Consider the following 27,318-nt stretch of genomic DNA (forward strand, 5'->3'; position numbering starts at 1 on the left):
ATCAAAACAGTCCCGCAGCGCAGACTCCAATTGGTCCGTCCAACAGTGCACCGCCCTCCGGGTTGGAGCTTCCTGTTTCAGCTTCTGCCTGTAGGCGGGCAGGAGCAGGATGGAGCAGTGATCTGATTGGCCGAATGGGGCGCGGGGGAGGGCTTTGTACGCATCCCGGAAAGAGGTGTAACAGTGGTCGAGTTGCCGGTTTCCACGTGTGTTGAAAAGGATGTGTTGATGGAGTTTTGGTGAGACTTTCTTCAGGTTTCCCTTATTAAAGTCTCCGGCTGTGATAAACGCTGCCTCTGGGTGTGCGGTTTCCTCGCTGCTGATCGCGCTGTACAGTTCCCTGAGTGCACGGTCAGTGTCGGCTTGTGGGGGAATGTAAACAGCCGTAATAATCACTGCTGTAAATTCCCTCGGTAGCCAGAATGGCCGGCACTTAATCATCAGGTACTCCAGGTCCGGTGAGCAGAAGGATTTGACCGGGTGCACGTTCGCATAATCACACCAGCTGTTGTTGATCATGAAACACACACCACCGCCTCTGCTTTTCCCAGTAAGATCCTGTGACCTGTCCGCGCGGTGCACAGAGAACCCCGGCAGTTGTATTGCGGAGTCCGGTACTTTGTCCGATAGCCAGGTTTCTGTGAGGCAGATCACGCAGCAGTCCCGCATCTCTCGCTGGAATGAGATCCGTGCCCGAAGCTCGCACAGCTTGTTCTCCAGAGACTGCATATTAGCCAGTAATAAACTGGGTAACGGTGGTCTGTAAGTGCGCCGTCTCAGTCGAACCAGAACGCCAGATCTTCTCCCTCTGCGTCGGCGTTTGCGGCCTCCAGGGCCAGAGAACAAAGGCGTCTCAGGTGAGATGAATGGGGGGTCTGCAAACGGAGCGTCCGTGTTGCAAAACTTGAACTCCGGAAAGTTATAAGAAAGACCGTCTTTTATGTCCAGTAAGGTTTGTCGGTCGTACACAAGGAGACAAGTGCTGCTCGTGAAAAAATAAAGGAAAAGTAAAATTAAACACAGAAGAAAGCCGTTGCTTGGGGGAGCTCGCGACGAGGCTGCCATACTCGGCGCCATCTTTTTCATGCCCCACGGGCTCAGAACAGTCCTGTGACTGTCAGTCGTTGGACTTCTCAACCCTGTAGACGTGATGGTCGTTAAAATGTTCTATTGCTGTTGTCTGACTGTCACGCCCTTTTTTTTCTGTTTACAGAAGCTATTTAGCCTGGGAGCAGGAGACCGTCAGCTCATCCAGACACCCCTGAACGACACGCTGCCCGTTACATCCAAGAGTATTGCTCTACTCTTCCAGCAGTTGGGTGGGTCAAGGAACTGTGATAACTACTAACCAGCAATCATGAGTCACAACATGACTTATTTATGACTTCATTGTTGTATCTGAAATGAAATGACTAAATGTCTTGTCATGTATTTATTAACATTACCCTGCTGCAGTTTATCATGTACTGTAGACTCAATCACCATGTAAGTATTTCTAGTAGCTATTATAATCTGACAGCAGTCACATTTAAAAACATAAGTTTTAAAGCATTCAATGTCTCAGCTTATTTAGTAAAATGCCTTTATGCTTGACATATTTCACATTTATTCTTATCAGATTTTTAAATGCTCTGTGTAACTTTGCTAATCACCTAGTGGCAAACTCCACTACTGTAGGACTTTTGCGGTGAGCCATTAAGAGCTCGGATTAGTTCTACATGAAATGCGTCTCAAGCACGGCTGTGCGTTTTTCTCTGTGTCCCATCAATGTTTCTGTAATTTTGTCTGGGTAGAAGGAGCCAATAATGAAGATTTGATTAGGTTTTGTGGTTTCGGATTGCAGTGTTTGCACAATATGTTAATGGTCCAGACTTAAATGATTTGAACAGGCGATACGTGCTCTGGTAAAGAACCGACGTGCCTGATACGCAATGACTCAATCATGAGGGAGTCCAGACGTATTTAGGGAGTGTGTCTATTGTTTTTCTTAGCACTCCAAAAAAACCCGCAAATTGGCAAAAGCCTCGCTGTGAACTTTATGCATTATGTTTGCAGATTTTGGGGTTATTCCTAAACAGCGGGGCTTATTTCACTTTTTGCATATGTAAGCCGAGAGTGTGATTAAATCTAATTCACCTGAAATCTGATTTGTAATGGAAAGTTGGCCCTCATTTGGTCTCTCTTGATTAGGAGAATGTGCTTCACATCAGAGTAGATTCTGTATCCTGACTGTATTAACACCATCCTCGTTTTGTTTGGAAGCAGCAAGGGGATTGGGAGGGGTAGGTGTTCTTACACGATATATGCAATTAGGGTCATGTCAGAGCATGCATTTGTTGCCAATTTGGATACACAAAACAAAATAATGTTGACATAATAACGAATCACGACCAGTCAGTTTTCCTAAACCTGCTTCCTTTAATCAGGAGGGTACATTTGCAGTTCAGAGCAGCAAGTAGGATACAGTACATGTGTGCTGGAAAGATGAACTGCACATTTTAGTTTCTTTCTAATGTTTAGAGTCACGTACGAATAGCGCAATGATTACAGTTCGGTCGCTCTGTTAATAATTTTGAAAATGAAAATGAATAGACAGGTACTCTTCTGCATGCAAACCGATATCTGAACACTGCTAAATGTACCCAGAGCAGGGCGATATGACCAAAAATATTTATCACGATATACATTTGAAAATTTGTGATAACGATAACTGACGATATAATTGACACTAGACAAAATAATTTACAACTTCTCAACTTTATTAGTGCCAAAAAAAAAAAACCATCAATGTATTTTCACTTAAACAAGCAGCTTTTTTAAGTGCATTAAAGTTACATAAAAACATAACAGTGCAAATGCAAATTCCTTGCTGACAGTTGAACCAAAAGGCATTTCCAGTGGAAATTGGCCGACATATCCTCAGCATAACCATGTATAACATCCACAAAATCCACAAAAAAAGAGGTTATACACACACAATACGGTAATATTATGTTGAAGCACAGTACGTATCACTCCGCGAGGCTCCTGCCTAATATAGCCGTAATGCTCCGACAATCCATCAAGCGTTGCGGGTTCGTAGCTTAGCAAAGTCGTACTGAAACATTTGACAGATTTTCGAGCGCCGTGTATCACATAAAATCATTTCGAGGTCAGTAAACACAACCAGAATTCATACATAAGGCACACGGGATTATAAGGGGCACTGTCGATTTTCAGAAAAATCAAAGGATTGATTTTAAGTGTGCCGTATTTTCCAAAAAAAAACACGGTAATAACGACGGCCCGCTAACATGCTCTACCAAAAATAGTGCTTTGTTGTGTACCTGACGGATGAAAGCCAAACCAGTTCCACACCACTGAAGTTGCAGCATTTTTACAAACCAATTCTGGTTCATTCGTTTCATTTAACGATCCACTTTCGCTCTTCTCATTCTGCATCGCCGCCATGTGCGTATGTAAACAAAGGCACTGCGCATGCGCGTTTTACCCACGTTCTATCGCGATATTTGATTTTCCTATCGTTGCCCAACATTACACCGGTATTACTGTGAACGGTATGATATAGCCCAGCCCTACCCAGGTGTTTACAGAAAATGTCATATTTATGATATTTGTATCATCATGACTTTCAGGAAGAAAAGTACCTCTGACACGGCGCAGGGAATCTACACTAAACTAGGCTAAAGGCTAAAGCAATGAGATTGTTAGCATAGCTTTAAACAGAGGCTAGCAGAAGGGAAAAATAGCTAGCCAGAAAAACCTCAAAGCCACAATTTGTCACTTTTTATAGTTACTTACTGTAATACAAAAACTGTCTGTTGGTTTGGCTGGGAACTCCTCCTACATGATTATAAGTTGCCTGGCAACCACCTACCAATGGCTAAAATGACTCATGCACCTATAACGCCCAATAAAAGCATCATATCGTTTTACTTTCATGACAGTGACGCTGAATTTATCAAATACTGAATGTACTCATTCTTGATATTTTCATCTTGTGATGTTTACAGTATACCATGACTGTAATTTAACTTATAAAGTCAGGTTTACTCTATCAGAAGTTTAATGTTGGATAAATGAACAAATGTACTTCAGGCAATGGTGTTTTGAAACCACCTCAATTATTTCAGTCTGCATGTTTTGTTTTTTTGTCTGCAGGTTTTTTCAGGCTAAACTGTCCTGACCATCTCGTGTCTGTAAGCTATATATGTAGACACGGCATCGGTATTATCTATTCTTTATTCCACTCTTGGCAAGAATATGAAATCATAATCTTTTTTTTTAATCTCTCCTGCTGCTGTCACAGGTTGTTATATAATAATTATTTTTTTATTAAGGTGCAGGAAACTGAAAGTTACAGACATAGTTAGACAGTAGAGTTAATGATTCCTCTGACCTTAAAGCCTGACTTTCCTGCACATTGATTGGAAAGTCAGTTGATGAGTTACACGTAAGCGTTTTGTTTCCACTTATTAGCTCGTCCTTACATCCATATAAGGATCAGCTACTAGCATGGGGACAGGCAGGTCGGGACATCGCTCTGTGCGCACAGGTCATCGAGTCACCACAGAGGAATGTGTGTTAAACATGTTACACTGCACAGGAAGTACAGCCCCCCCAACACCACCCCCCGGCCGGGAGCGAGATAAATCCGACCATCAACAGCCCGACTGTTGTTGTTTGTTGCCTTTGTCTGTTCTGTTTTTGCTGCCACTTCTTTTATTTAGGGCTCGGAAACGTGTCGCTGTTTCCATGAGATAAGCAAACACCTGAACACGAGGTGTGACTGTGAATTGGAAGCCTCGGTATCTCAGTAAAAATTACGGACAAAAATACATCATTTGGTGCCTGTTATGACTTTTTAAGTCACGCTTTTTCATTTTAAAAAGGACGATTTTTTTCCTTTTTTGTTTTTTTTGAGGTGCGCGTTTCCTGTTTATTACTGAAGCGCTCCATTCAGGCAGCCAGACTCCAGACCCAGCGCCCCCAGCGGCGCGGATATGTCTGCCGGTGTTCCTCTTTCCTTATCACTCCGATGTGTGATGAATTGGTCTGTCAGTTGCTTGATAGGAAACAATAACAGGAACTATAAACTTAGAATTCTTCCTGATTGTCGCATCAGTTTTTGAAATATTATTTATACTGTATGAGAGTGTGTAATTTCCTTTGTTTTTCAGAGATGACTTTTCACCTACCTTTATATTCAATGGTTCAGTAGAAACTGTCCTATTTGAATGCAGATTTATTTTCACAGCTAGTGGACACAGTGCAGATTACACAGCGTCACTGTAATTTTATTTCCAATTAATGCAGCTGCACTAAATAACAACAGTAGTAAAAATAATAATACAAGCTAAGAAATATAAACAAAAGTGAATTTGCCCTTTCAGTTTAGTTCAAAGTATTCATATTTTTAAAAACATTGTATTTTCAATTATGCATTTATTTGAATATATAAATTTAGCTCAGTGTTCCCATCTGCATACATTTGCTCTGTGTGTATAGTAAACAGAGAGTGCAGTGCCCACATACAAAGACAGACTGTGGTAGCTTCATTTAGACAGGAGGTGATAAAACAAAGAGGTAATACTAATTGAAGAACTGGCACAAGTCAGCCTGCATTACTGTAACACTCTTCTTCTTTTTTTTAAGTGCACTTCCCAAAAAGTTTTTTTGGTAGCGTGCAATAAATTTTTTACAACTTCAGCAAAAGCAGAACCACATTGTGTTGTAGTCTTCTACAGAACTGATGCTAAAATAATTGTTCTTGCATACAAAGCCTTAAGTGGTCTTGGCTACACTGCTGTCAGTGTTTTGCGTTCTCCTTTCATGCCCTCTGAAGTCATTCTGTACTTTTCCATCACAGCCGGAGCAAATTTCAATGAGATGAAGTTCTGAACTTTCTATATTAACATTCTTCACGTTGTTCCGCCTAACAGGAACGAGCGTACAGAATATTGTTTCCTTAGAATTTCAGTGATCCGGCTTGAAGCTTTTATGGTTATCAGCGAACTTCCAAGTGCACATTGTTTGCTGTAATCTGTTGTTGAAGTCTGAAAGGCCTTCACAAATCAATTTTAGATGAATGATCTGGAAAATGTGGACGTCACATTCCAGCAAATACCTCATTTATTTCATTCTGTGTTGGGGTTTGGTTTGTTTTTTGTCATTTCAGGAATCCAAAATGTTCTTAGCCTATTCTGTGCAGTTCTGACAGAACATAAGGTCTTATTCCACTCCACCAGCTACCAGCGGCTTGGAGAGGCATGCCGTGCCCTGGAAGCCCTCATGTTTCCTCTTAAATACAGGTGAGTATGTGTTTGATATGGCTGGATGAGACAGAATCTCATGTGACTATCCATTGACTGCAGTTGTGACTTTCTTGGCTTGTGATCTGACTGATCATTAACTTTGTTAATTTTTCATTCATTTCTGTAAAAACAGTTTTCTCCACCACATTAGATCACCTTTTAAAGTCACACAATTTAACCTTCTTTAACCTCTTTTTTTTTTTTTTTTTTTGTTTGCTTGAAATGACTCAGATGTATGTGGTTAATAACCTCCTTACCTTTCTCCGATACATTTGTTCATCACTCTCCCTTGTGAAACATATCTTCCTTCCTTTTGCAAAGCATGCAAAAGGAAGGAAGACGTCAGGAGGAAGGAGACAGTAAGCCTTTTTCACAGAAGACGTCTTGAACCATCATTGTAGTAATATTAGTAACAGTTTAACGACTACATCCACATGATTTCCAGCCATGGCGTGCCACCGTGTCTTTATGTGAAAGCAAAGTACCAACATCAAGTTGATCTAATGTGGTGTAGTAGGATGCTAATACATATAAATATTTATAAGTATGAGATATATGGTCATCTGCCACTTTATTAAGTATACCTATTTAACTCACTGTTAGCGTAAATATCTAATCAGCCAATCAGCTGGCATACAGCTAGGTGTATTTAGGTGTGTAGACTTGTTGAAATTCAAACTGAGCATCAGAATGGGGATGAAAGGTGATTTAAGTGACATGGCATCGTTGTTGGTGCTCTGTGGGATGGTCCGAGTATTTCAGAAACTACTGATCTGAGATTCTCCCACACAACCATCTCTAGGGTTTATAGAAAAAGAGAAAGTCTCCTGTGAGCGGCGGTTATAAAAGAACAACACATTGAGCACTGAAGCAACGTTCAGATGACTAATTTGGCATGAACAGCATTCATGACCACACTGTGCCCATCTTCTGATGACTGTTTCCAGCAGAATAACTGTCACTAGATCTCAGTCCAATACAGCAACCTTGAGATGTGGGCATGCATGAGCAGCCGGCAAATCTACAGCAACTGCGTGATGCTGTCGTGTCAACATGGAGCGAAATCTCGGAGAAATCTTTTCAGCAACTTGCAGAATCTATGCGATGAAGAATTGAGGGGATCCCTTTCTTTGCTTGCAAGGTGTACCTAATAAAGTGTCTGCGAGTGTATTTAGTTCCTATTAACAAATGAGCAATCAAAGCACTAAAACCATGATGCTACTCTGCCATTCCTTGCGTTGTGTGCCTGTATCCTTCATTGTTTGCTTGGTCTAAGTTTGCCAACAGCAACAAGAACAGCAAAAATCAGCAGCGGTTTATTTGTCTGTCTAAGCTGCTGGAAGTTTGCACAAACACAGTCACACGTCTCAAAAAACCCTTTTGTTACTGGAAAATGTAAAACAGGACTTGCACAGAAGTAACGGGCGTTTCAGATGACTGGTACACAATCGTGGTCTCGAGTAATTCTGTTGTTCAGGTAGAATTAGAAGCCACTATGTATTAACATGATATGAAACACTGTGTCCACACACAGTGTTCTACATTTAAATTATCTGGGGTTTATTGCAATTTTGACACAAGTTTCCTGTAGATGATGATGATCATTTAAAATTTACGTATAAATGTCCTCCGTGTTTTACTGCTCTCTTATCACTTGAAATAAGTTTAGTCATCCGAGCTCCATTTTCATCAAATCACATCCTCTTCCCTGCGGGGAAGTATATTTTAAGCTCATAGTTGACCAATCGTTGCATAATTCTTCTTAATCTTTCTTCTGAGTAAATGTGTGCGTTTTGCTTGTGTCCGTGCACACAGCTACCCCTACATCCCCATTCTACCTTCGCGACTGCTGGAAGTGTTGAGTTCACCCACGCCCTTCATCATCGGCGTGCACTCCATGTTTCAGAACGAAATCCAGGATCTGGTGAGTGTAGACGTGTCACAGACATCCAGGAATTTGTCCTACCTTCATGCACAAGTTAAAGATTAGAAATTGTTAAAAGGTAACAATGAATCATTAACAGACAACTCAAAGTCTTTAAAGGCTTATTTTGATATCCTCAAAGCAGGTCTTGCTTTAAGGACTTTTTCTTTCTACTGACCAGCGAAAGTGACATTTTTATTTTTTCAGATTGTTTTTGCACACTGGGTTTTAAAAGATTTCTCTATATTTAGCTGGTTGCATTTGACTCTCATCAGACATGTCTACCACACAGCGCTTCCTCCAGCAGCAGTAAAACCACCTGACCTGTCAGTGTTTTGTGTGTTTTGATCAGTTGGATGTTATCATTGCTGACCTGGATGGAGGAACAATAAAGATTCCTGAGTGTATCCACCTGTCCTTGCTACCTGAACCTTTGTTACACCAAACACAGTCTACCCTGTCCCTGGTGAGCCCAAACGCAAACTCACACATGCACACAAAAACACCTAAAACCACATTATTTAAAGATGATGGCATCTAAAGTGAGCACCCCAAAATTTTAAATATTCCCGAAGTTCCTTTTCTTTGAACATTATATAATAGAGTAATAGAGTGGGTTGTGTTCTGTATACGAAGTGTGCTCAGAAAGTTCCGTAATGCTGGCCAAACAAAGCAAAAAACATACCTGACCTTTTCAAGGTCGTCTCCTTGCAACATTTAAATCTCTCCTTAGAAACCCTGCTTTGCAATTTAATTGTGGAACATACACGTGCACAAAGAACAAATGCTGACAACCTGAGCCAGCTTCCATCACTGTTATTGAGCAAAGGATTGAGCTACAACTCATGTCGGCCAGCTTGAAGACAGCTCATCAAGTTAGATGGGTATCAAGGTACATGCTCCTAGATTGACTCCCTGAATTTATCCCTTAGGGTCACCGAGTTGTTCTGCTGTAATACTTGCCTTAAGCAAGGCAGGCAAATTGTACATTACAGCAGTGCCCTCAGTTTCCAAGGATAGCAAAAGACACATGACCTCCCTAAGTGGGCCCCACCTGTCTCCACTGTGATGTGACAAGGTCAGAGCCAGGAGTCAGACCTGGAACCTGACTTATTAGCATAGCTAGTAGGCTAAAAGAACATAGAAACTAGTAGTTACAGTGTTAGTAACACTTTACCTGTTGTTTTATAGACTGTTGTTGGTGATGTCACATTATTTAGAACAGAATGGGGATGACCTGTGGCTGGACGGGCCCCCTGTGTATTTTTGTTTTGGGCCCCAACAGGCTGGAGAATCAGTACTGGCTGTAATATCCTGAAACAGCTGAGGAAGAACACTTGATCTGATCTGTGCCACGTGTTGTTTTTTGATTATTTTTTTTCCCGGCCACACTCTGAGACTCTCCTCTTCCTGAAAATCAAAAATGGTTGAAGGCGTGTATTTTGACACAGACAACATGATCCAGTTGCCATCAGAGACTGTCACATGCAGGTAGTCACAGCAGGACTTTTATGGAGTGAACTGAACTTTGCCCGAGTGCAACGTATGTTTCCTAGAAGTCACAGGGAGACTAACTTGAAGGGATGATCAGGTAATGTTTTTGTTTTTTGCAGGAGGTGCTGCAGAGCTCTTTGATTGCACAAGAAGTCATCTGTCATTTCATCCTTTACAAAGACAAACACATCACTACACATATATAGAGAAATAATGCTAATTCTTATATTTTGTTTAATAAAATGTTTGCTTTCCTAATGAAATAATAAGGCACTTCTTGATTACCACATTACCTGGTCACTCGCTGTGCACCCGCAGCATTCCCTAAGTTAATGTTGGAATCATTCCAAGTTATTTTCCATAAATGCTTGGGATAAATGAAAACAAATGTATCGTCTGAATCTAAATTCATTTTCTTAGGTTTTACACCCGGATTTGGAGATAGCGGACAACGCGTTCCCCCCACCTCGCACCGCACCCTCCAACCTCAAGCTGTTGGTAAGTCAGCGGGGTTAACATTTGGCCTCATTTAAGTTCCTCAGTGTCTCAAGGAGTGATGTCCTTCTCCTTCCCACACGAGGAGGACGGGCTGCCCAGAAAAGGTTTCTTATCACAGGGAGGTTAGCGTTGGAGTGGGGGTACTAACTGACGGTAACCCATACTCCAAGAGAGGAAAAAAAAAAAAGCATGTCTGTTGTATAATTACCTTATCAGACTGCATTTGTGGCATAGCTGCTTGATGAGTTGTGTGTGTGTGTGTGTGTGTGTGTGTGTGCGCGTGTGTGTTTTCCAGGACAAGGAGGTGAGAGCCGTCTTTCTCAGGTTGTTTGCACAACTCTTTCAGGGCTACAGGTCCTGCCTGCAGCTCATCCGCATCCATTCTGAACCCGTGATCCACTTTCACAAGGTAATAAAACCAGGTCATGAAATTCCCGGGGCTAAAATTAGCATTTTTGCCAATATATGACCTTTTGATTAAGCTCGTTAAGCAATTCCTCCCTAGAAAACACGACGTTCCATCAATCTGCCCGCGCTCCTTTAGCCAGCAGTGTGGGCGGACTCGCACATAAAGACCTGACAGATAAACTTGTCAGAAGTGTCTAATGCGTGCGTCTGTGTATGCGTGTTGTTTTAAACGTGTCACAGAATCTTCGTGACTCTTCCTTGATGGTATCCGTTTGTTTATCCAAGCTTCGGACACAGTCCCGTAACCTTGGGCAAATCCGGCAGTGAGCCATATGAAACGTATTAGGTTTACATTTTTGTTTTGCGCCGGGGTTTTTGTTTGTTCGTGTCTGTGGTGTCTCCGTGGTAACCCATCAGCAAATCACCCTCAAAGTACCCCACATGGATCGCATTATAAACTAAAGCTCTGCTTATTCGCCTGGAATCCTGGAGCAGGAGGTGGGGGGCTCGAGTGAACTGTTTTATCTCCTCTAGCCACAGGCACATATAATTATGTGTAAAGTAAATTAAATTCATTTGCATGTAGTCATTTCTAACTGGATTTATTTCCCTTTCTCCGCACACTGAAGAACTTGCCCACGTTGCAACAATATAAAAGTCCCCCTTGCAGAGATATTTTGTGATCATGTTCTAAAAATGGCTGCTTGGTGTGCAGTCTGTAGTAAATCCATATGAACAAGGTTTGTGATTGTGAATGCTCTAATCTGACATTATCCAGACTGCCTTCCTGGGCCAGCGAGGCCTCATTGAGAATGACTTCCTGACCAAGGTTTTGGATGGCATGGCCTTTGCCGGCTTTGTCTCAGAGAGGGGTCCACCTTACCGAGCCTGCGATCTGTTTGATGAGGTACTGTACCGTGACGCACCACCGAAACCTTAGCCTTTAACTTTAAATAGAGAGGCTCGTACATAAACACCTTTTCAATCAACTGACCCTGTTTCTAGTTTACATTTTGTTTTCTTTGTTGTTGGTGTGCTTTGCAGTTGGTGGCCTTGGACTTTGACAGCTTTAAGGAAGAGGAGGTCAACCCCGCCAAGCTTCAGAAGCACATCAGGGAGCTCTCCGAGCAGCTTTATAGAAATGTAAGTCCTCGTGCAACAAACGACTGCTAAGTTTCCTCTGTTGTGCTGGTGTGCCGTGTACGTCTGATTTCCTCATTTTAGCCTGCTCTGCATGTGTGCTGCTCCAAATCTGTCCCATTAATCCATGTTGTTTCCTGGTTGTTGTACGTTAGGAGAACCCAAACCCCCACATGGCATTCCAGAAAGTGCCTCGGCCGTCTGAGGGATCCCACCTGCGCGTGCACCAGATACCTTTTCCCATGCTGCATGAAGAAAAGGTGGAGAAGCTTATGGAGGAGGGTACAGCAAAACACAGCAGCGCACCTCTTCCTACACGAACTGAGAAAAAGTGTGTAGTACCCGCTGGACCACCTGTTGGTATGACTCACTTTAAAACCTTATTATGCGCAAAAAATACATTTCACAGAATTTTTTGCATGTAAATTTTTAATTAAAATGACTCATCAACGATCTGTTTGCTTTTTCCAGCATCCATCATGGGAAAGAGTTACTCTGTGTTTAACAGCGCTCGCAGGCTGGAGGTCGTGAGGAACTGCATCTCATTCATCTTTTACAACAAGACTCTGGAGACTGAAAAGGTGATGTACACTGTTTATTTTTCTACCTTTAAACAAGTTCATAAGGCACCCGTGCTTTGGGTAACACCAGAGCTTCAGGCCGTTTAGGAGCGGGTCTCTCCATAGCTTTATCGTCCTATTATGTCCCAGCTGGTACACAGACACCTAGAAGCAGGAGTAAATAAGGCCTGTGATCAATCTTTCTGCATCCCTGTGCCAGGCTAAGCTGCCAAGCAATAATTACAACTGGGATTGATCAATTCCTGTCTGATCTGTTTGTTCCTGCAAGTATTTATGCTGAACAGGAATCTTTCCTCAAAGTTATATTCCACACTACAGCCTCATCTGTAGGAGTTCATAGGTGAGCATTCAGTCCAATATGACTCCAGTGTGTTTAAAATGGGATGAGTGCCAGTTGTTTTATGTATCCTTATAGCTTCATACAGGAGTTATATAACCTGAACCTGCATCTGCATGCACACAGGGTAAAAATGCATAGCAGGAATTCTCTGAACACCCCGTGAACTTGTAAGTCTTTGACATACATACAGTGCTGTGCAAAAGTGTTTATCCTCTTCCTGTTTTTTTTTTGTTTGTTTGTTTGTTTTTGGAAATCTGTTACATTTAAATGTTTCAGCTCATCAAACAAAAGTAAAATTACCCCCTAAACCTAATAATTGGTTGCGGCACCCTTGGCAGCAAAAACTGTAATCAAGCATTTGCAATAACTCTTTCACATCACTGTGGAGGAATTTTGATCCGCTCTTCTTTGCAGGTTTGTTTAAATTCAGCCACATTGGACAGTTTTCCAACATGAAGGGCCTGTTTAAACTAAGTCCAGGCTTTAACTAGGCCACTTCGAAGGTGGACTTGCTGCTGTGTTTCGGATCATTGTCCTGCTGCATAACCCAAGTGTGCTTGAATTTTATTTTTTCACATAGGGCCAGATAGGTTTGCAAGAAACAGCATTTTATATTTATTTATCTTTGCAAAAACATAATAAATCCGGAAAGAGCAAATAATTTTCATAGCACTGTAGGTGCTCCTGTAGTTGTTGTAGTGAATGTCACTTTTGACAAATACTTTATACAATGAAGGTTTCCTGTCTTCAGTTTTTTTAACAGTTTTAAATTACTAATAGTTTCCTGTTTCTTGTGCTAATTGACTTCTCTTCACAGGTCTGTTACTTCTTTCTAAAACCTTCTTTCCCTCTTTCTTCACTTTAACAGACGCTGCCGGCTGCACTGCGTGCGCTGAAAGGCAAGGCAGCCCGCCAATGTCTGACTGAGGAGCTCAGTCTCCATGTTCAGCAGAACCGCGCCATACTGGACCACCAACAGTTTGACTACATCATTCGTATGATGAACTGTGCCCTTCAGGTCAGTGACGTGACAGATAAACCTGCCAACATAAGTCACAGACTGTTACATCTGTACTGTAAACATGCACAGTAATATTCCATGCAGATAGGAAGAAGCAGTCAGCCTTAGAAAAGCCTGGATTTTTTCCCCCCTGCAATGCGGGGGTCACGTTCTACAATCAGTCAACTAATCGAGAAATTTAAATACCTGAATTTTTGATAATCAATCAACTGTTTAAAGTACTGAAATGTTGTAAAGTCTTTATTTGTTCCAGATTTGGGTTTGGTCTGTTGCTTTTAACAAAAAAGTCAATTTAAACATCATCTTGGATTACGAGCTTTTCTGTTATTCTAAGAAAATCGATGGTGAATAAGTAAATAATGAATGAACTACACAAACCTGATGGCTTAGAGACTGTGTGGCCTTATAAAGCAATGCATTTTATCAAAACTTTATATGAATTAAAGGATTTTTTTCCTCCTTACAATGCAAGTCTGAAATTGTACTGAGACACTCAGTGCTGTCGTCCCCAAACTGTGAATGTCAAATTTACTGTGTTATTCCCACAAAATATTGAGATTTATTTTAACAAAGCACTTTTTCTAAAGCTGATATACAGGAAAAGGTTTTTCAGATCCATGTAAATATTTTAGTTCAGTATCACAAAGTAGACTTTATGAGTTTAAAAGATTAGCTGTAGAGAGTCAGATAGTAATGCTTAAGGTCTCACACAGGCTTAGGGACATGTTGGCGACCACTTAGTAAACCCTGGTCACGAGGGAAGAATGCATATTCCCCAATAGACTGCGATTGTTCAATGGATGTTGCTTGCAGTCGCTGTGAAATTGAATCGGTAAGACCCAGTCATGCAAGTTTGAAGACCGATAAGTGACCTTGCCTGCTGGTAACCTCCAGTCGCGTGTGCATCCCATCACTGTTTGGTGAGTGGTTGTTGGTAGTTTTAGCGTGAAATTGGTCGTAAAGACGTACACAGTAGTGCATCCAAAATGGCCTTGTGATTGTTTTGTTTCTAGCAGGTTGCAGTTGCTGGTTTTCATGGAAGATGCCATCCCGTCTGCAAAAACTTGCAAAACACTCCACGCCATCGTGAAACTATAAAAAAAATGCTATGCAAACCGGAAAAGGAGAAAGTTCATCTTCAAAGTAAAAGCTGTGATCAGGCACATCTACTTTGAAGCCATATAAAGTTTGCCTTTATTTGCAACTGTCTGGCCTTGTGTCATGAGACTTATGACCTATAAGACCTAACAATGCTTCTCAATGTTAATCAGATACTGTGTTTGTGTCTTCTTCGTGCCCTCCTGGTGGTTCAGCTCTTTGTCAAAGCAAGTACGTAGTGTGGTTGTTTTTTTTGTTTTGTTTTTTGCAGCTTATAAAAAGTCTGTAAAGCTTTACTCAAACGGAGCAGTTGGTCTTAATTGGTAGTTCCCCTTGTTTTATTAGTGTGAATAAACCCATCTGAGGGATTTTAAAAATGGTAAGCAATAGTCAAAAAGTACAGCATTTATAGAGTGACTTGAGATTCCAGTCATTCCCCCCCAAATAACAGAAAACCAATTAATCCCACCATCTGCTAGGGACGTGCAAAATGTGCACGTTGCTTCAGAGTTGTTCAAATGGAGTTTTGATGAATTTGGCCTTTCGAGAACAGGAAGAGAAAAGTAGTTTGTTGGCATTTGGTTGTCTTCATTTTCAGGATCAGAGACTTTATCGCTGGTCTGCATTTACCAAGGCTTTATAAAACCAAAATCTCGTTTGCACAGCCTCTTTAGTTCAATTCTATCTCAAGTATAAATCAAACGCGTGCTTTCATGTTGTTTCATGTTGTTACATGAAAGCTGGTGCGTCATTTGGTCTTCACCATCAGAACAAAATCTGCAAACCTGGGCTTAAATTTTTCTTTCACCCAAACAAATGAACCTGTTGAACAGGTATGCTCTAGGAAAATGAATAGGTCATCTGTATCTTTAGTGCTGTCTGCAATTCAAGCAAGTAAACCTACATCCAAGTTGTGCTAATATTCACTATTTTCATTTGTTCTGCTCTTGTAAACTACATGTTAGACATGAACATGTTTAAAAAGAATATAAACAAAACATGTTTGCTGAAATGCTAGTACCCCAAAGGACAAAGTAATAATTTCACAAATATAGACGTGGAGTACACTTTGATGAATTGCAACAAAGTATGTAATCAGCCTTTCTCTAAAAATTTTAGAATCATTTATTGTTGTTTTTAAAGATTTTATTGTTTGTTTTTGGTCTCAAAGCCAGGTTGGCTTGCAGCTCTCGGTCTTGTGTTCGTCTGGCATCTAAATATACATTTTAAGATGTGGGGCCAGTTATTACTTTTAAATTCTGCTACGTCGCCTTTGTTTCAATACCCAGCAAAACAAGGACCCCATAAAGATGTCACAGAGCGCGCCGCGGCCGGCCGGATTGTGTCTGTGTGTGCGTGTTCAAAGGTCCTTCAGAGCTTCACAAAGCCAAAGTGACCTATTCTGCAAAAAATGTTCATGCTTCTTGTGTGATGACAGCCACAGGCCGCCTCAGTATTTGTGGCGCGTGTGTTGATCTGACACGTTGATTTGCAGTGACATCATCATTAAGAAACCACTTACAAGATTTATCGTTAAACTGTCAACGGCTGTGTGACTTTTCTGTTTTCTGGTTACAATCAGAGTTTTCCTTTGAAAGAGTTAGCAGGATGTGTGCGCCACAGAGTAGGCTAAAGGTTGAGGCGCTGGAATCAGATGAAACTGTACCTTGGAAGTATGTATGAACTAGCTTTTCTTTCTTTGGCTATCTCGTTAGGCGCGCTAACAATCTGTGAGTGTCTGTAAGAAATTTACAGTTGTGCATTTTTTCCTGTTTAAGCATCTGTTGTTGGCCTTATCTCTGCTGTGTTTCTCTGCCATGAGTAATACCCCCCTTATTGAGGCATTTATGTTAATTGCTCATTTATATGAGTGTGCGTGCGCATGTGCGTGCATGCGCTGGTCAATGCTCTAGCATTTAGAAGTAAAAGTTGCGCAAACCATGTGGGGGAACAAGCCCTGCTGTGGATGTGTCCTGGCATTCCAACCATTTCCTGCCTGATAGGATTATTAGCCTTCTGTGCTCTGCTCTCTCATGGCCTGCAGCGTCATGATGGTGCTCACGGACACGCTCCGAATGGAGGTTTACTGTGAGAGGGTGTCAGAGTCCGAGGTCTATGGGAAGAGATCGCCTCGGCGCAGAGTCCATGCGTCATTTATGATCCCGACCTCAAACGTGTGACATGGAAAAGTGTACAGTAATGCATATTAAGCATAGATGTTGTTGTCGGGTGGAGGGTGAACTCCATCTAACTGTCCTATATGGACTGCATGTTGCCACATCTGAGCTGATGAACGCTGATGTACCCTTTACCCTCACCCGTCCACCCCCTCTAGCTTAATTTCTACCCGCTGCACTTTAATCACTTTGAACATTTCCATTAATAGTTATTAGTGATTACATTTGTACATTATTTAGCTCATAAATTAGTCTCTTGCTGTGAGAAAATGCCCTCTTGTCTGCCTTAGTGGTCCTAATGGACTGCCTTATGTAACTCACTGGTCACTGGGAATCTGTACTTAGTATCATTCCCATGTTCGGATAAATGTTTCTCAAGGATGTGCACCAGTGTGGCCAGGTAAACATCAGTGCTAATCGGATATCTTGCTTTCACTACGGAATTTCTGTTTATTGCTCATCCGGGTGACACAAATGTCAGCTATGTTGCTTATTTTTGCCTAATTCCTTTTCCTATTCGTAATTCCAGACGCAATTAACAGTAATAGGCTATGAGGCAGGCGCTGCTCTGTTTGCCCTCTGTCGTGAAAGTCTCATAAATGCATGCCACAAGTGTCATCCCACAGCTTTCCTGGAAGGTGCTAACACAGGAAGTTAGTGTTTGCTCACATCCTACAGCGTTTTGTGTCACATGCTGACAGCCTCCTTGTGTTTGTCCAGTGCATACGTGTCTGAAACAGAATAGCGGTGTTAGTCATCCTCGCTGTTATAGCTCCAGCAGGCTAAAGAATGAGGGAAAAAGGTTAGACACATAGTAAATAATGGAAGGAAATGGAGGCTGCAGGGTGTCCGTGCAAACCGCAACATCTTCTTCTCCCTCTATTCTTGAAAACCCAAATAACATATGTTAAGGACGAGTTCCCCACCATGAACCGTGTGGACGCTGTGAGAATGACTGAGTGCTTAATGCAGTAACTTTTTGTCAAGTGTTTGATGGACTACAAGCACTCATTCAGTCTAATCTGCTGGAGATTTCACTGCTATCTCTTCACTTTGTTACTCGACCTCAAAAGCTTTTGAGCTGTCACTTATCTTCTCTGGCTGCTCACAGGAGATTAAGGTGGAGGTTAAGTGTGGCTTAAGTGAAGCCGATTAAGTCTTCTTTATATGAAAGGTGATATGGTGACGTATCTAAACCCCTCCCCTTTCCCACCTCCAGCCATTCTTGGACCATTTTGGTTAAAAAGGCTCCGGTCACCGCTAAATTTCTGTTTTTTTCCTTGGACGAGTACTCATTTGTAAAATAGTCACACTCTTCTGCCTGTGCATTTCCACTTGTTGTTCTATTTTGTCTGGGGTCCATGAACTCCAGTGACCTGCAGCTTTGTCGAGGATGCTGGGTAAACAATGCTTTGGTGCCGCTCCAGTAAGCTGGAACATTTGACCACAGCCCCAATGACTGCAAAGAAGAAGGAAAAAAACTAGCAACAAGAAAACTAAAGCAGAAACTGTGTTGCTTTGTCGACGGGGGGGCACTGGCTTTCATGTGTTTTGCATTTTCTCCCCTTTGTACATTCTTGCCTGTGCGCATTTTCAGGAGTGGCGGCAAGAGGGCCCCCCATTACAGACCACTATCAGAAAGTGGAGCATTCCTCCGCCTATCTCCCTCTCCAAAATGAAGCACTCTGATAGTATGTTGTTTTTGAAGAACACAGTCATGGTTTTAAGAGTCTCGTTTTCACGTGACGTTGGTCCAAAACCAATACATTAAATATGAAAACATTTGTCATACAGGGTTTTTTTTGGGGTTTTTTTTTAATGACTCGGGGTTATCCGGTGCGGCACAAGGTCAAAATCAGTGCTGTTGTTTGTACATGGTCTTAAATCAAGTTTCCTCTGGCTGTTTTCATTTGCAGAGTTCAACGAATAAATCCCAACAAAGCTTACTGCACATAAGTACCAATTTCCTGTGGGTGAAGCACTTTTGAGTCCAACTCAACTCTTTTTCTTTTGTTCCCCATTGTTTTCTATGGTCTGTGTAAGAAAAGTTTAGTTTGGGCCCCTAAGCGCCTCCCACCTTCAGCCTCCCGTGTAGTGATTTTTTGTCTTAATGCCATCCTTTTAAAAGTGCTGTTAAGCACCGCCTCTCTGACCTGAAACAGTCTCAGATACAGAGACTCATTGGAATGGTGTGTAAATGTCAAAGAGGGAATATTTTCAACCAATCCCTTTTGAAATAAAAAAAAAAAAACACCTATAAAAAAAAGAAAATTGAATTTGCTTTCTGGCTGGTCGTGGATGCTTGATTAATGGCCAAAATAACTGCACTTTACGCAACATTTTGTGATTATTATTTTTTTAATTAGCCTTGTATGGCAGTCTAGCTGAATCAATATCAATAAATTGAAGACTGGGACACACTTGACAGTCGTGTCAAGGCAGGAATTATATAAGAAGATTGAAAGCATATGTCATAACGGTGCAAAAGAGCAGAGTGAGGGGATTTGGCAGGCCTAGTTTTGAGCTTTGCCCTGACATTTAACAGAACAGTGTCTTTATGTAACAGGACGTTAGAAATGCTGAAGATGGATTCTTTGCCACCCAAAGTTCTCCCAAAGTCACATTTCTGCATTGCTAATTTGTAGCTGTTGATCAGCAGAGCCCTCAAAGACCATGTTTCTGCTGTTGTTGTGCAATTTAAAATTGTGTTGACATCATAAAATATTTTCACACAAAGTTATCAAACCTGATGATAGTAGGGTTGAAAAGATGTTCTCTCCGAGTCTCGCACCATGCTTTGTTTCCTGCCCTGTTCTCACTTCTCTCTTACTTTTCACCCCGCAGGACTGCTCCACCTCTGAGGAGTTCACGGTGGCTGCTGCACTGCTGCCCCTGTCAACAGCATTTTACAGGGTAAGGAAATAATAATTCTATCAAAGCATAGAAATGTGTGCCTTGAATGTAAATCTTTTGCTCCACCTGTTTTCTCAATGCCGTCTATATCATCTAAGGGATCAGTTTAACTTTTTTATGTGAAAAAGAAAGTTTCCCCAGGCTTTCTGCAGTCCTGTGAAGAACTAGGCAAACCTTTGATGCTTCGATAAGAATTGATATAGTAAGTAAGCTGCATTCAAGCCTCATATCACCAAGCACAATGCAAAGTGTTGGATGCAGTGGTGTAAAGCACCCCACCGCTGGAATCTAGGGCAGTGAGACGTGATCTCTGGAGTGACGAATGAACAGTTTGGGGATGGCCCCTTGCTGTTTCAACATGACTTGACACTAATACACAAAGCAAGATTCATAAATGGATGAGTGAGTTTGGTGTCGAAGAACTTGAATGGCCTGCACAGAGCCCTGACCTCAACCCGATAGAACAATTTTGGGATGAATTAATGGAGACCAGGCCTTCTCGTCGAACATCGGCATCTTATCTCACAAGCGCACTTCTGGAAGAATCGTCAAAAATGACCATAAACACAGTCCTAAACCTTGTAGAAAGCCTTCCCAGAAGAGTTGAAGCTGGTATAGCTGCAAAGCGAGGGCCAATATCATATTAAACATCATAAGATTATATTAAGAATGGCATGTCACTTGAATTCATAAGCTTGTGAAGGCAGAAGAAAAAATACTGTTGACAATATTGTGTAGCAGCACGACTTAGGTTTACAAAAGTGCATCTGAAGAAACCACAAGATCTCTGGAACAATGTCCTTTGGACAGTTAGACCAAAATGGAGAAATCCATCATATCAGCAGAAACACCTGACCACCTACCCACTGCTAACCACGGTGGTGAAGGGGTGATTTGATTATTTGGGCTTGTTTTGCAACCACGTTGAAAGCTATTGTTGCTAAAGGTGGTTTTACAATATAATCTATCAAGGAGTGTGCTTAGGTTTTCACATGACTGCATTAATACCTGGGAACTTTCTTTTTCCACACAGCTGTATGCAAATATTCACTTACCCCCTGTGGTTTCTAGCCATGCATATAGTCTAGTTTAATAAGTGAAACTACTGTCTCTAAATATTTAAAACAATCTTAGATAAATTATTGATTTGAGCTTATCAGCGCATTGACAGATGGTACCGGACTGGACTCTTTTAAACCTGTCAGCCTAAACATGTTAAATATGTTGCTCCTAAATCTCATCAAACTGAACCTGCAAACATTGACTCCTGTTGAACAGATCAGCTCTGGGGATTACATTAAACAAGGCAGTTCCTGTCAGTATTTTGGACCATCACTGTCTGTAATTCCACTTTGGAGGTCTTGTGAATTTCTCTGTTTTGGTTTCTTGCTGGCTGTTGTGAATAGTAGATGGGCTTGTGTACACAGCTGGTTTAAGGAACTGAACTGTTAACCATTTCCCTTGTCTTCGCCCTGCCCTAACTGCCACCGCAAGTGTGATAATGCATAAACAGTGAAGTGCAGTAACAGCGGATTTCGACTAATAAAATACAGATATATAAGCTTTGTCTTAATTTTATTGAAGATATTTGGGTAGCGAGATGCATGTCAGTCAAAATGTAACCACAAGCTGGATACAGCGTCTGTTACATGCTTGTCCATGTCAGTAAACCTTCTTTTTTCCCATGACCCACGCCACACACCTCTCAATCATCAATTTTACTGGCAGCCCAAGAGTTTCAAGTGGTAGTTGACCTTAACTTAACATTGCCTTCACAATAGAGAAGTTTCTACACAGGGAATAACCAGATAGATAACTATCATATCTGATATCATATCTCACAGTACAATAATATTGAATGGGTTGCATTGTTGTATTTTGTCATGTTTCTCAGGTCTTTGTCTGAATTTCTACGAACATTATTGCTAAGGATTGTCTTATTGCATTGGAGTCACACTGGGTTAAATATGTACACTTGGGTTTTAAGGGGTATTTATTATTTTCTTCTTTTTTTGGGGGTTGTATGGAAGCCCCAAACGCAATTTCATTGTTCTTGACAATGACAATAAATAAATAAATACTAAATACTAAAATACGAAAGAACTGCTTACTTGACTTTTCGACCCCTGCTAGAAGCACACAGTATTTTAAAGCCAGCCGTGGCCTTTGGTTTCCAAATCATCTAATCAACCACAACTATGTCCTTGCAGCTTACTTGTTGCTATAGGAACAGACACAACTGTCCACACTGGCTTTTTGTTGGATACCAGTGCTGTACCCTGATGGGCTGGACTGGGAACTGGCCTGCTCTGTGCCACCACATGACTTATTCAGTTCACATGCCACAGGCTGATGTAACTTTGTTTGATATTTGTTGTTTTTCTCGTTTCTCTTCAAACCCACCAGGACTGAAACTTTCTCTCATGTAAAATTACTTCTCGTTACAAAGTGGTTTCTGTCTCAACTATGTTAGCTGATCATAAGTCACAGTTACCACACACTGCAGCGATTTCCTCCCTTTTCAGTTAGAAGATTAAAAATAATGCCTTTTGTGGCACAGGCAGCTTGTTAGAAGTAAAGACATTTAGAGAAAGCCATTTTTCTTTGTTGTTTACAGATGATTGGAATTAATGACAGCACTGAGCTGTGTTTCATCCAAAGGGGGAAAAGTAAAGTGAGGTCACGAAGGAATCTGCCAAAAATGTCTGTAATCTCTGGTTTAATAAAACAAGGATCATGCAGTGGAAATGTGAGAAAAACAAAGCGTGGTAATGGAGCATGGCAGCAGCTGTCATTTTGGGTGGGGACTGTGAGGCATGCATGATCTGATATCTCACAATTGATTTCCATACCCTGTTTCACATGTTTCTGTACATGTTTAATATTTTTATTCATTATTTCCACATTTGTGTGTGCAGCTAAGAAAAATCTTGTATCAAAAAGTATTTTTGATACCGATACCTAATATCGGATCGGTCCATCTCTAATATAGTGTAGGGTTGGGCGATATGTAAAAAATTTCCAACTGACAATCGTCAGTCCAATAATCGACGATGGGCAATATATTCGCGCATGCACAGACCTTTTGATGGGCGGAGCAATGTAATCATGCACAGACTGATTTGCACGTGTACAACACAGAAGTCCGAACATGGACAAACTAATTTCCATAAAAAACATTAGTACTGTCAGCGTTAACGCAGTCATCACGATTAACGCGATTAAAATTTTTAACACAATCAACCCATCTGAGGCGCAGAATGAACGAACTTTGGACAAACTGCCCGAAAAACGTTGATAGAGACATTTCAGGGATTTTGACTCAGTCTGTGCTCCAGATGGGTTAATTGTTAATCGGTGATGACGGCGCGTTAACACTGACAGCACTAAAAAATATATATAAAGTCGCCAATTTGGGATGAAAGAGGCAAACTTAAGGATGTAACCAAAGTGGTGTGCCGCTTGTGCAGACGTATTGTTCGAGTAAAGTACTCAAGCAAGACTAACTTGCATGAGCAGGTACGTGTCCACCATCCGGCTGAGTATGCTAGGCTATCACCAGAGTCTGCAGGTCCATCAACAAGCATTTGGGCGCACTCTGAGGATGGTGCATTTGCTCGCAGATGAAAGAGGGTGCTGTTAAAACAGCGTTATTATTTTTTTTCTGACTGCTTCTATTAGCTCCATCATTATTAGCAAGCTTACTCATGGGCAAATAAATAAATAACTTGTCCTTGGAAAAACGATAGTCAATATATATTCGTCACCCAACCCTCATATAGTGCCAATCTAAACTCAACCCTACACAATCTTAGAAAGACATGATGTAGGAGTTTTGATAGATGCTCTTACTTTGCTTTCACATAAAGACACTGTGGCATGCCAAAGCTGTAAATCATGTGCATGTAGTAATTAAACTGTTACTAATATTACTACAGTGACTGCTCAAAATGTCTTTTCTGAAAAAGGCTACTGTCTCCTTCCTCCTGACGTTTTCCTTCCTTTAGTCACGTTTTTTTTGTTTTAGTGTTGTGTTTGCCTGAAGAGCCCCTGCACATATTTGGCCGGATTATCTTAAAATACCTTTTCTTATGATAGCATCACACAGTTGCTGCAGGTTTCTCGGCTCCACATTCATGACGTGAATCTCCCGTTCCACCACATCCCAGGGGTGCTCTTTTGGATAGAGATCTGGTGACGGTGGAGGTTATTTGACTACAGTGAACTCATTGTTATGTTCAAGGAACCAGTTTGAAATAATTTGATCTTCGTGACATGGTCCATTTTCCTACTGGAAGCAGCCATCAGGAGGTGGACATGGTCAGCAACAATACTCAGGTAGTTTGTGGTAAACAATGCTCAGTTGGTACTAACGCAGGCGTCGGCAGCCTTCAACATCAAAGGAACCTTTATAGAAACACAGGCGGTTGACGGAGGACAGATTTAATGGGAGAGAATAAATTAATACATATAGTATATGTACTAATGGGGGTTACGGTTAACCCTAATTATAACCCATGGCTCACCAGCCACAGGTTGCCAACCTCTGAATTAAGGAGACCAAAGTATGCCAAGAAAATATCCCCCACACCATTACAGCTTGACAAAGGCCTGCAGTGTTGATACAAAGCAGGATGGATGTTGTGTGTCATATTGTTTACACCAAATTCTGACCCTATCATTCAGATGATGCAGCAAAAATCAAGACCAGACCTGACTCTCTTGTCCAATTTTGGTGAGCCAGTGGAGCCTTCGTTTATTGTTCAGGTTCGCTGCGGACGTCTGCTGCTGTAGTCCATCTGCTTCGAGGTTCAACGCGTTGTGCATTGATGATTGATGATGCTCCTTTGCATACCTTAGTTATAACCAGTGATCATTTGAGTTGCTGGTGCCTTTCTGTCAGGTCGAAGCAGTCTGACCTCTAGCATCAACAAGACATTTTCACAAAAAGACTGACAGTGCCGCCCACTGAAGCTCTTTTTCAGACCATCCGCTGTAAATGCTAGTGATGGTTGCGTTGAATGTTTAAAAATCCAGGAGTCTGTGAAATACTCAGACTAACCTGTCTGGGCAGGCTGTTGCTTCCAGCTGTTCCTAGAAGGCTTTTGTCTTAGTTCATTACATAAGTGCACCATCAGAAAGCAGCAAAGTCTATCCATAAGCATCTCCAACACAAAAATAAATCAAATGACATTGTAGTCCTCACTTCAGATAGGTGAGGTCTCACAGTTTAATCATTCCTTGATCCGTTGACTGAATATTTTCAAAATTGTGTAAAGATGTGTTCCTGTTTTTCAGAACCCGTAGAACAACAAGAGCATGTCATTTATCTTGTCCTGAGTAATACTGCTTTAGTAAGCCTTCTGCAGGACTTTCCATAATTGTGTAATAAAGCTGTGATGAATGCTCACCTAAAAGGCACCTATTGTATAAATGAGAGGCTTCAGTCCCAATAAACCACACATTTAGATGGTAAATGGTCTGTATTTGTATAGCGCTTTTCTAGTCCCTAAGGACCCCAAAGCACTTTACACAACCAGTCATCCACCCATTCACACACACATTCACACACTGGTGATGGCAAGCCACATTGTAGCCACAGCCGAAGTTTGATTTGTTGCAATAACGTGTAACAGTCCAGTACCATTGTTGCATGAGAAAAGGTTTTCCAAGTTTCCAAATAATTTCCATTGTAACAGTCTTGAAAGAGTCTCCTAAGCAGGAATTTTTGCAATTTTGATATAAAATGATTCAAAGATAAATGAGTTTCTATTTTTTGTTTTCATTTAAGTCAGAGTCTAAGCACACTTTAATCAATGATGCACATTTCTCACTGTGGGGAAAAAACTTTTCCTTTTGCACTACAAGCCAAACTTTGGGTAAAAATTATCCCTCCTCTGTTCAGACAGTGCACTTTAAAGACTGTTAGTTCAAGGTTAGGAGTCAGACATTGGTCAAGTTCCTGTTTGATATTCTTGGCCAGACTTTGGCAGGCTCACAGTGTGTTCATGCTTACAGTGGCACTGTCCCCACGGCCTTCGAGTCTCCAGGTCGGGTAATGTGGGAAGCTTTCTCTCTCTCTCGCGCTCTCTCTCGCTTTCGCTCTCAGCTCATGTCCCTGAAGCTGCTGGATAGAGACCGTGTTTATTCTTATGGCTGGCCATATAATTCACACTAAAACCCTATGTTATTGACCCAAATTCTCTATTAAGTTGTTTTGCTTTCCCCTCAGCTTATCCCTCCCCTGAATGTTTTGCTCACACTAAAACGGTGTAAATATTACAGAATGTCTAGTCTAAATCATGCATGTCATTTGGCCTGTGCAGGTAAATTTTATTTAAATGCCTCGCAGCCTTTGGACAGCGGCCCATTTGTTAAAGGCGAGGTCTTCTCTTATGCATTGTCTAGTGAGACGTGGGTTTATCAGGAGATGAACGGGTGTCATTGATGCATGGAAGTGTTATTCTGCCCTTTTACTGCCCCACCTGATCCCTTTCTCCTGACATTTGAATGTGTCGCCAGATTAAATGCCTCCGCGTGGGGGAAAATGCAGATTGAATGCAGCAGCCGTTTGAAAACCCAAACACAAGACTGGATGACTTGCACAACAAGAGCACTTGACTGTTAGCATTCTTTCATCCAGAGTTTATGCCTGGAGGCATTTGGCAGCTCGTTCTGTCAAACTGCTCTCCACTTTGTCCCCACAAGGAAGATGACGTACTCCGTGACCCCTGACTATCTCCAAAATGCCTCACCGTATCTGTGTTTTCATTTTTCTTTTGGAACATTTATGTTACTTGTACATTGTGTTTTTGCACAGTTGTGGATGCCACGATAGGCATGTTTATTAGTATGACTGTCGGCATGTGTTTCTTTGTTTGTTTGACTTGAATACGCTATTTGAAGGCAGGCTTTTAGACGCTTCACGACTTTAGTAGCTCTCCTCGCAATGCGCGCACTCGTGCAAGAATTGCAAAAGTCGGAGATGGATTGTGTTCGGGTCAAGCGTGCATTCTCACTCAAGGCTGCTCCAGAAATGATGATTGTTTTTATATCAACAGTTCAGGAATGCTATGAATTCTTCCAAAGCCCGTAAATAATGTTGCTGCCCCGAAGCTGACGACGTATCAGATATAGCAGTCTGCATGCAAGTGCGTCCTCCCTTCAGCGACAACATTCACCATCTCAGAGACAGCGGACATGCATAACGCTGCATGGCTGAGGCGGTTATCAATCATATTATGAACCTCTGGATAAAATCAGAGTTCAAAGTGGGATTCTAAATCCTGATAGCCTAATTACTGTGACTTGTGCACGGCTTTTTCTCCTTTCTGTCTCCCCTTGTGTTTTTTTATTTTGTTTTTTTCAGCTTGTTTTTACCAAGCCCTGCATTCCTCCTCTTCACCGATC

The 27,318-nt window shown here is 41.5% G+C and overlaps 1 protein-coding gene across 3 annotated transcripts in view; it reads left to right on the plus strand.

The window, feature by feature from the left end:
- sbf2 (SET binding factor 2) overlaps nucleotides 1–27,318 on the plus strand; it is a 113,345-nt gene that overhangs the window by 49,340 nt on the left and 36,687 nt on the right. For all 3 annotated transcript variants that reach the window (XM_085269799.1, XM_085269801.1, XM_085269800.1), the window contains 12 exons: nucleotides 1,214–1,319; nucleotides 6,179–6,311; nucleotides 8,130–8,238; nucleotides 8,591–8,704; nucleotides 10,153–10,230; nucleotides 10,526–10,639; nucleotides 11,417–11,545; nucleotides 11,683–11,781; nucleotides 11,934–12,138; nucleotides 12,250–12,359; nucleotides 13,568–13,717; nucleotides 19,840–19,908. In XM_085269799.1, the coding sequence (XP_085125925.1) occupies nucleotides 1,214–1,319; nucleotides 6,179–6,311; nucleotides 8,130–8,238; nucleotides 8,591–8,704; nucleotides 10,153–10,230; nucleotides 10,526–10,639; nucleotides 11,417–11,545; nucleotides 11,683–11,781; nucleotides 11,934–12,138; nucleotides 12,250–12,359; nucleotides 13,568–13,717; nucleotides 19,840–19,908 (1,416 nt within the window). The remainder of the gene's footprint in view (nucleotides 1–1,213; nucleotides 1,320–6,178; nucleotides 6,312–8,129; nucleotides 8,239–8,590; nucleotides 8,705–10,152; nucleotides 10,231–10,525; nucleotides 10,640–11,416; nucleotides 11,546–11,682; nucleotides 11,782–11,933; nucleotides 12,139–12,249; nucleotides 12,360–13,567; nucleotides 13,718–19,839; nucleotides 19,909–27,318) is intronic.

Source organism: Mchenga conophoros, linkage group LG1 (genome assembly GCF_057382185.1).
Source record: "Mchenga conophoros isolate Kocher_MC1m ecotype Shallow Benthic linkage group LG1, M_conophoros_male_GT1.1, whole genome shotgun sequence".
Taxonomy (NCBI): domain Eukaryota; kingdom Metazoa; phylum Chordata; class Actinopteri; order Cichliformes; family Cichlidae; genus Mchenga; species Mchenga conophoros.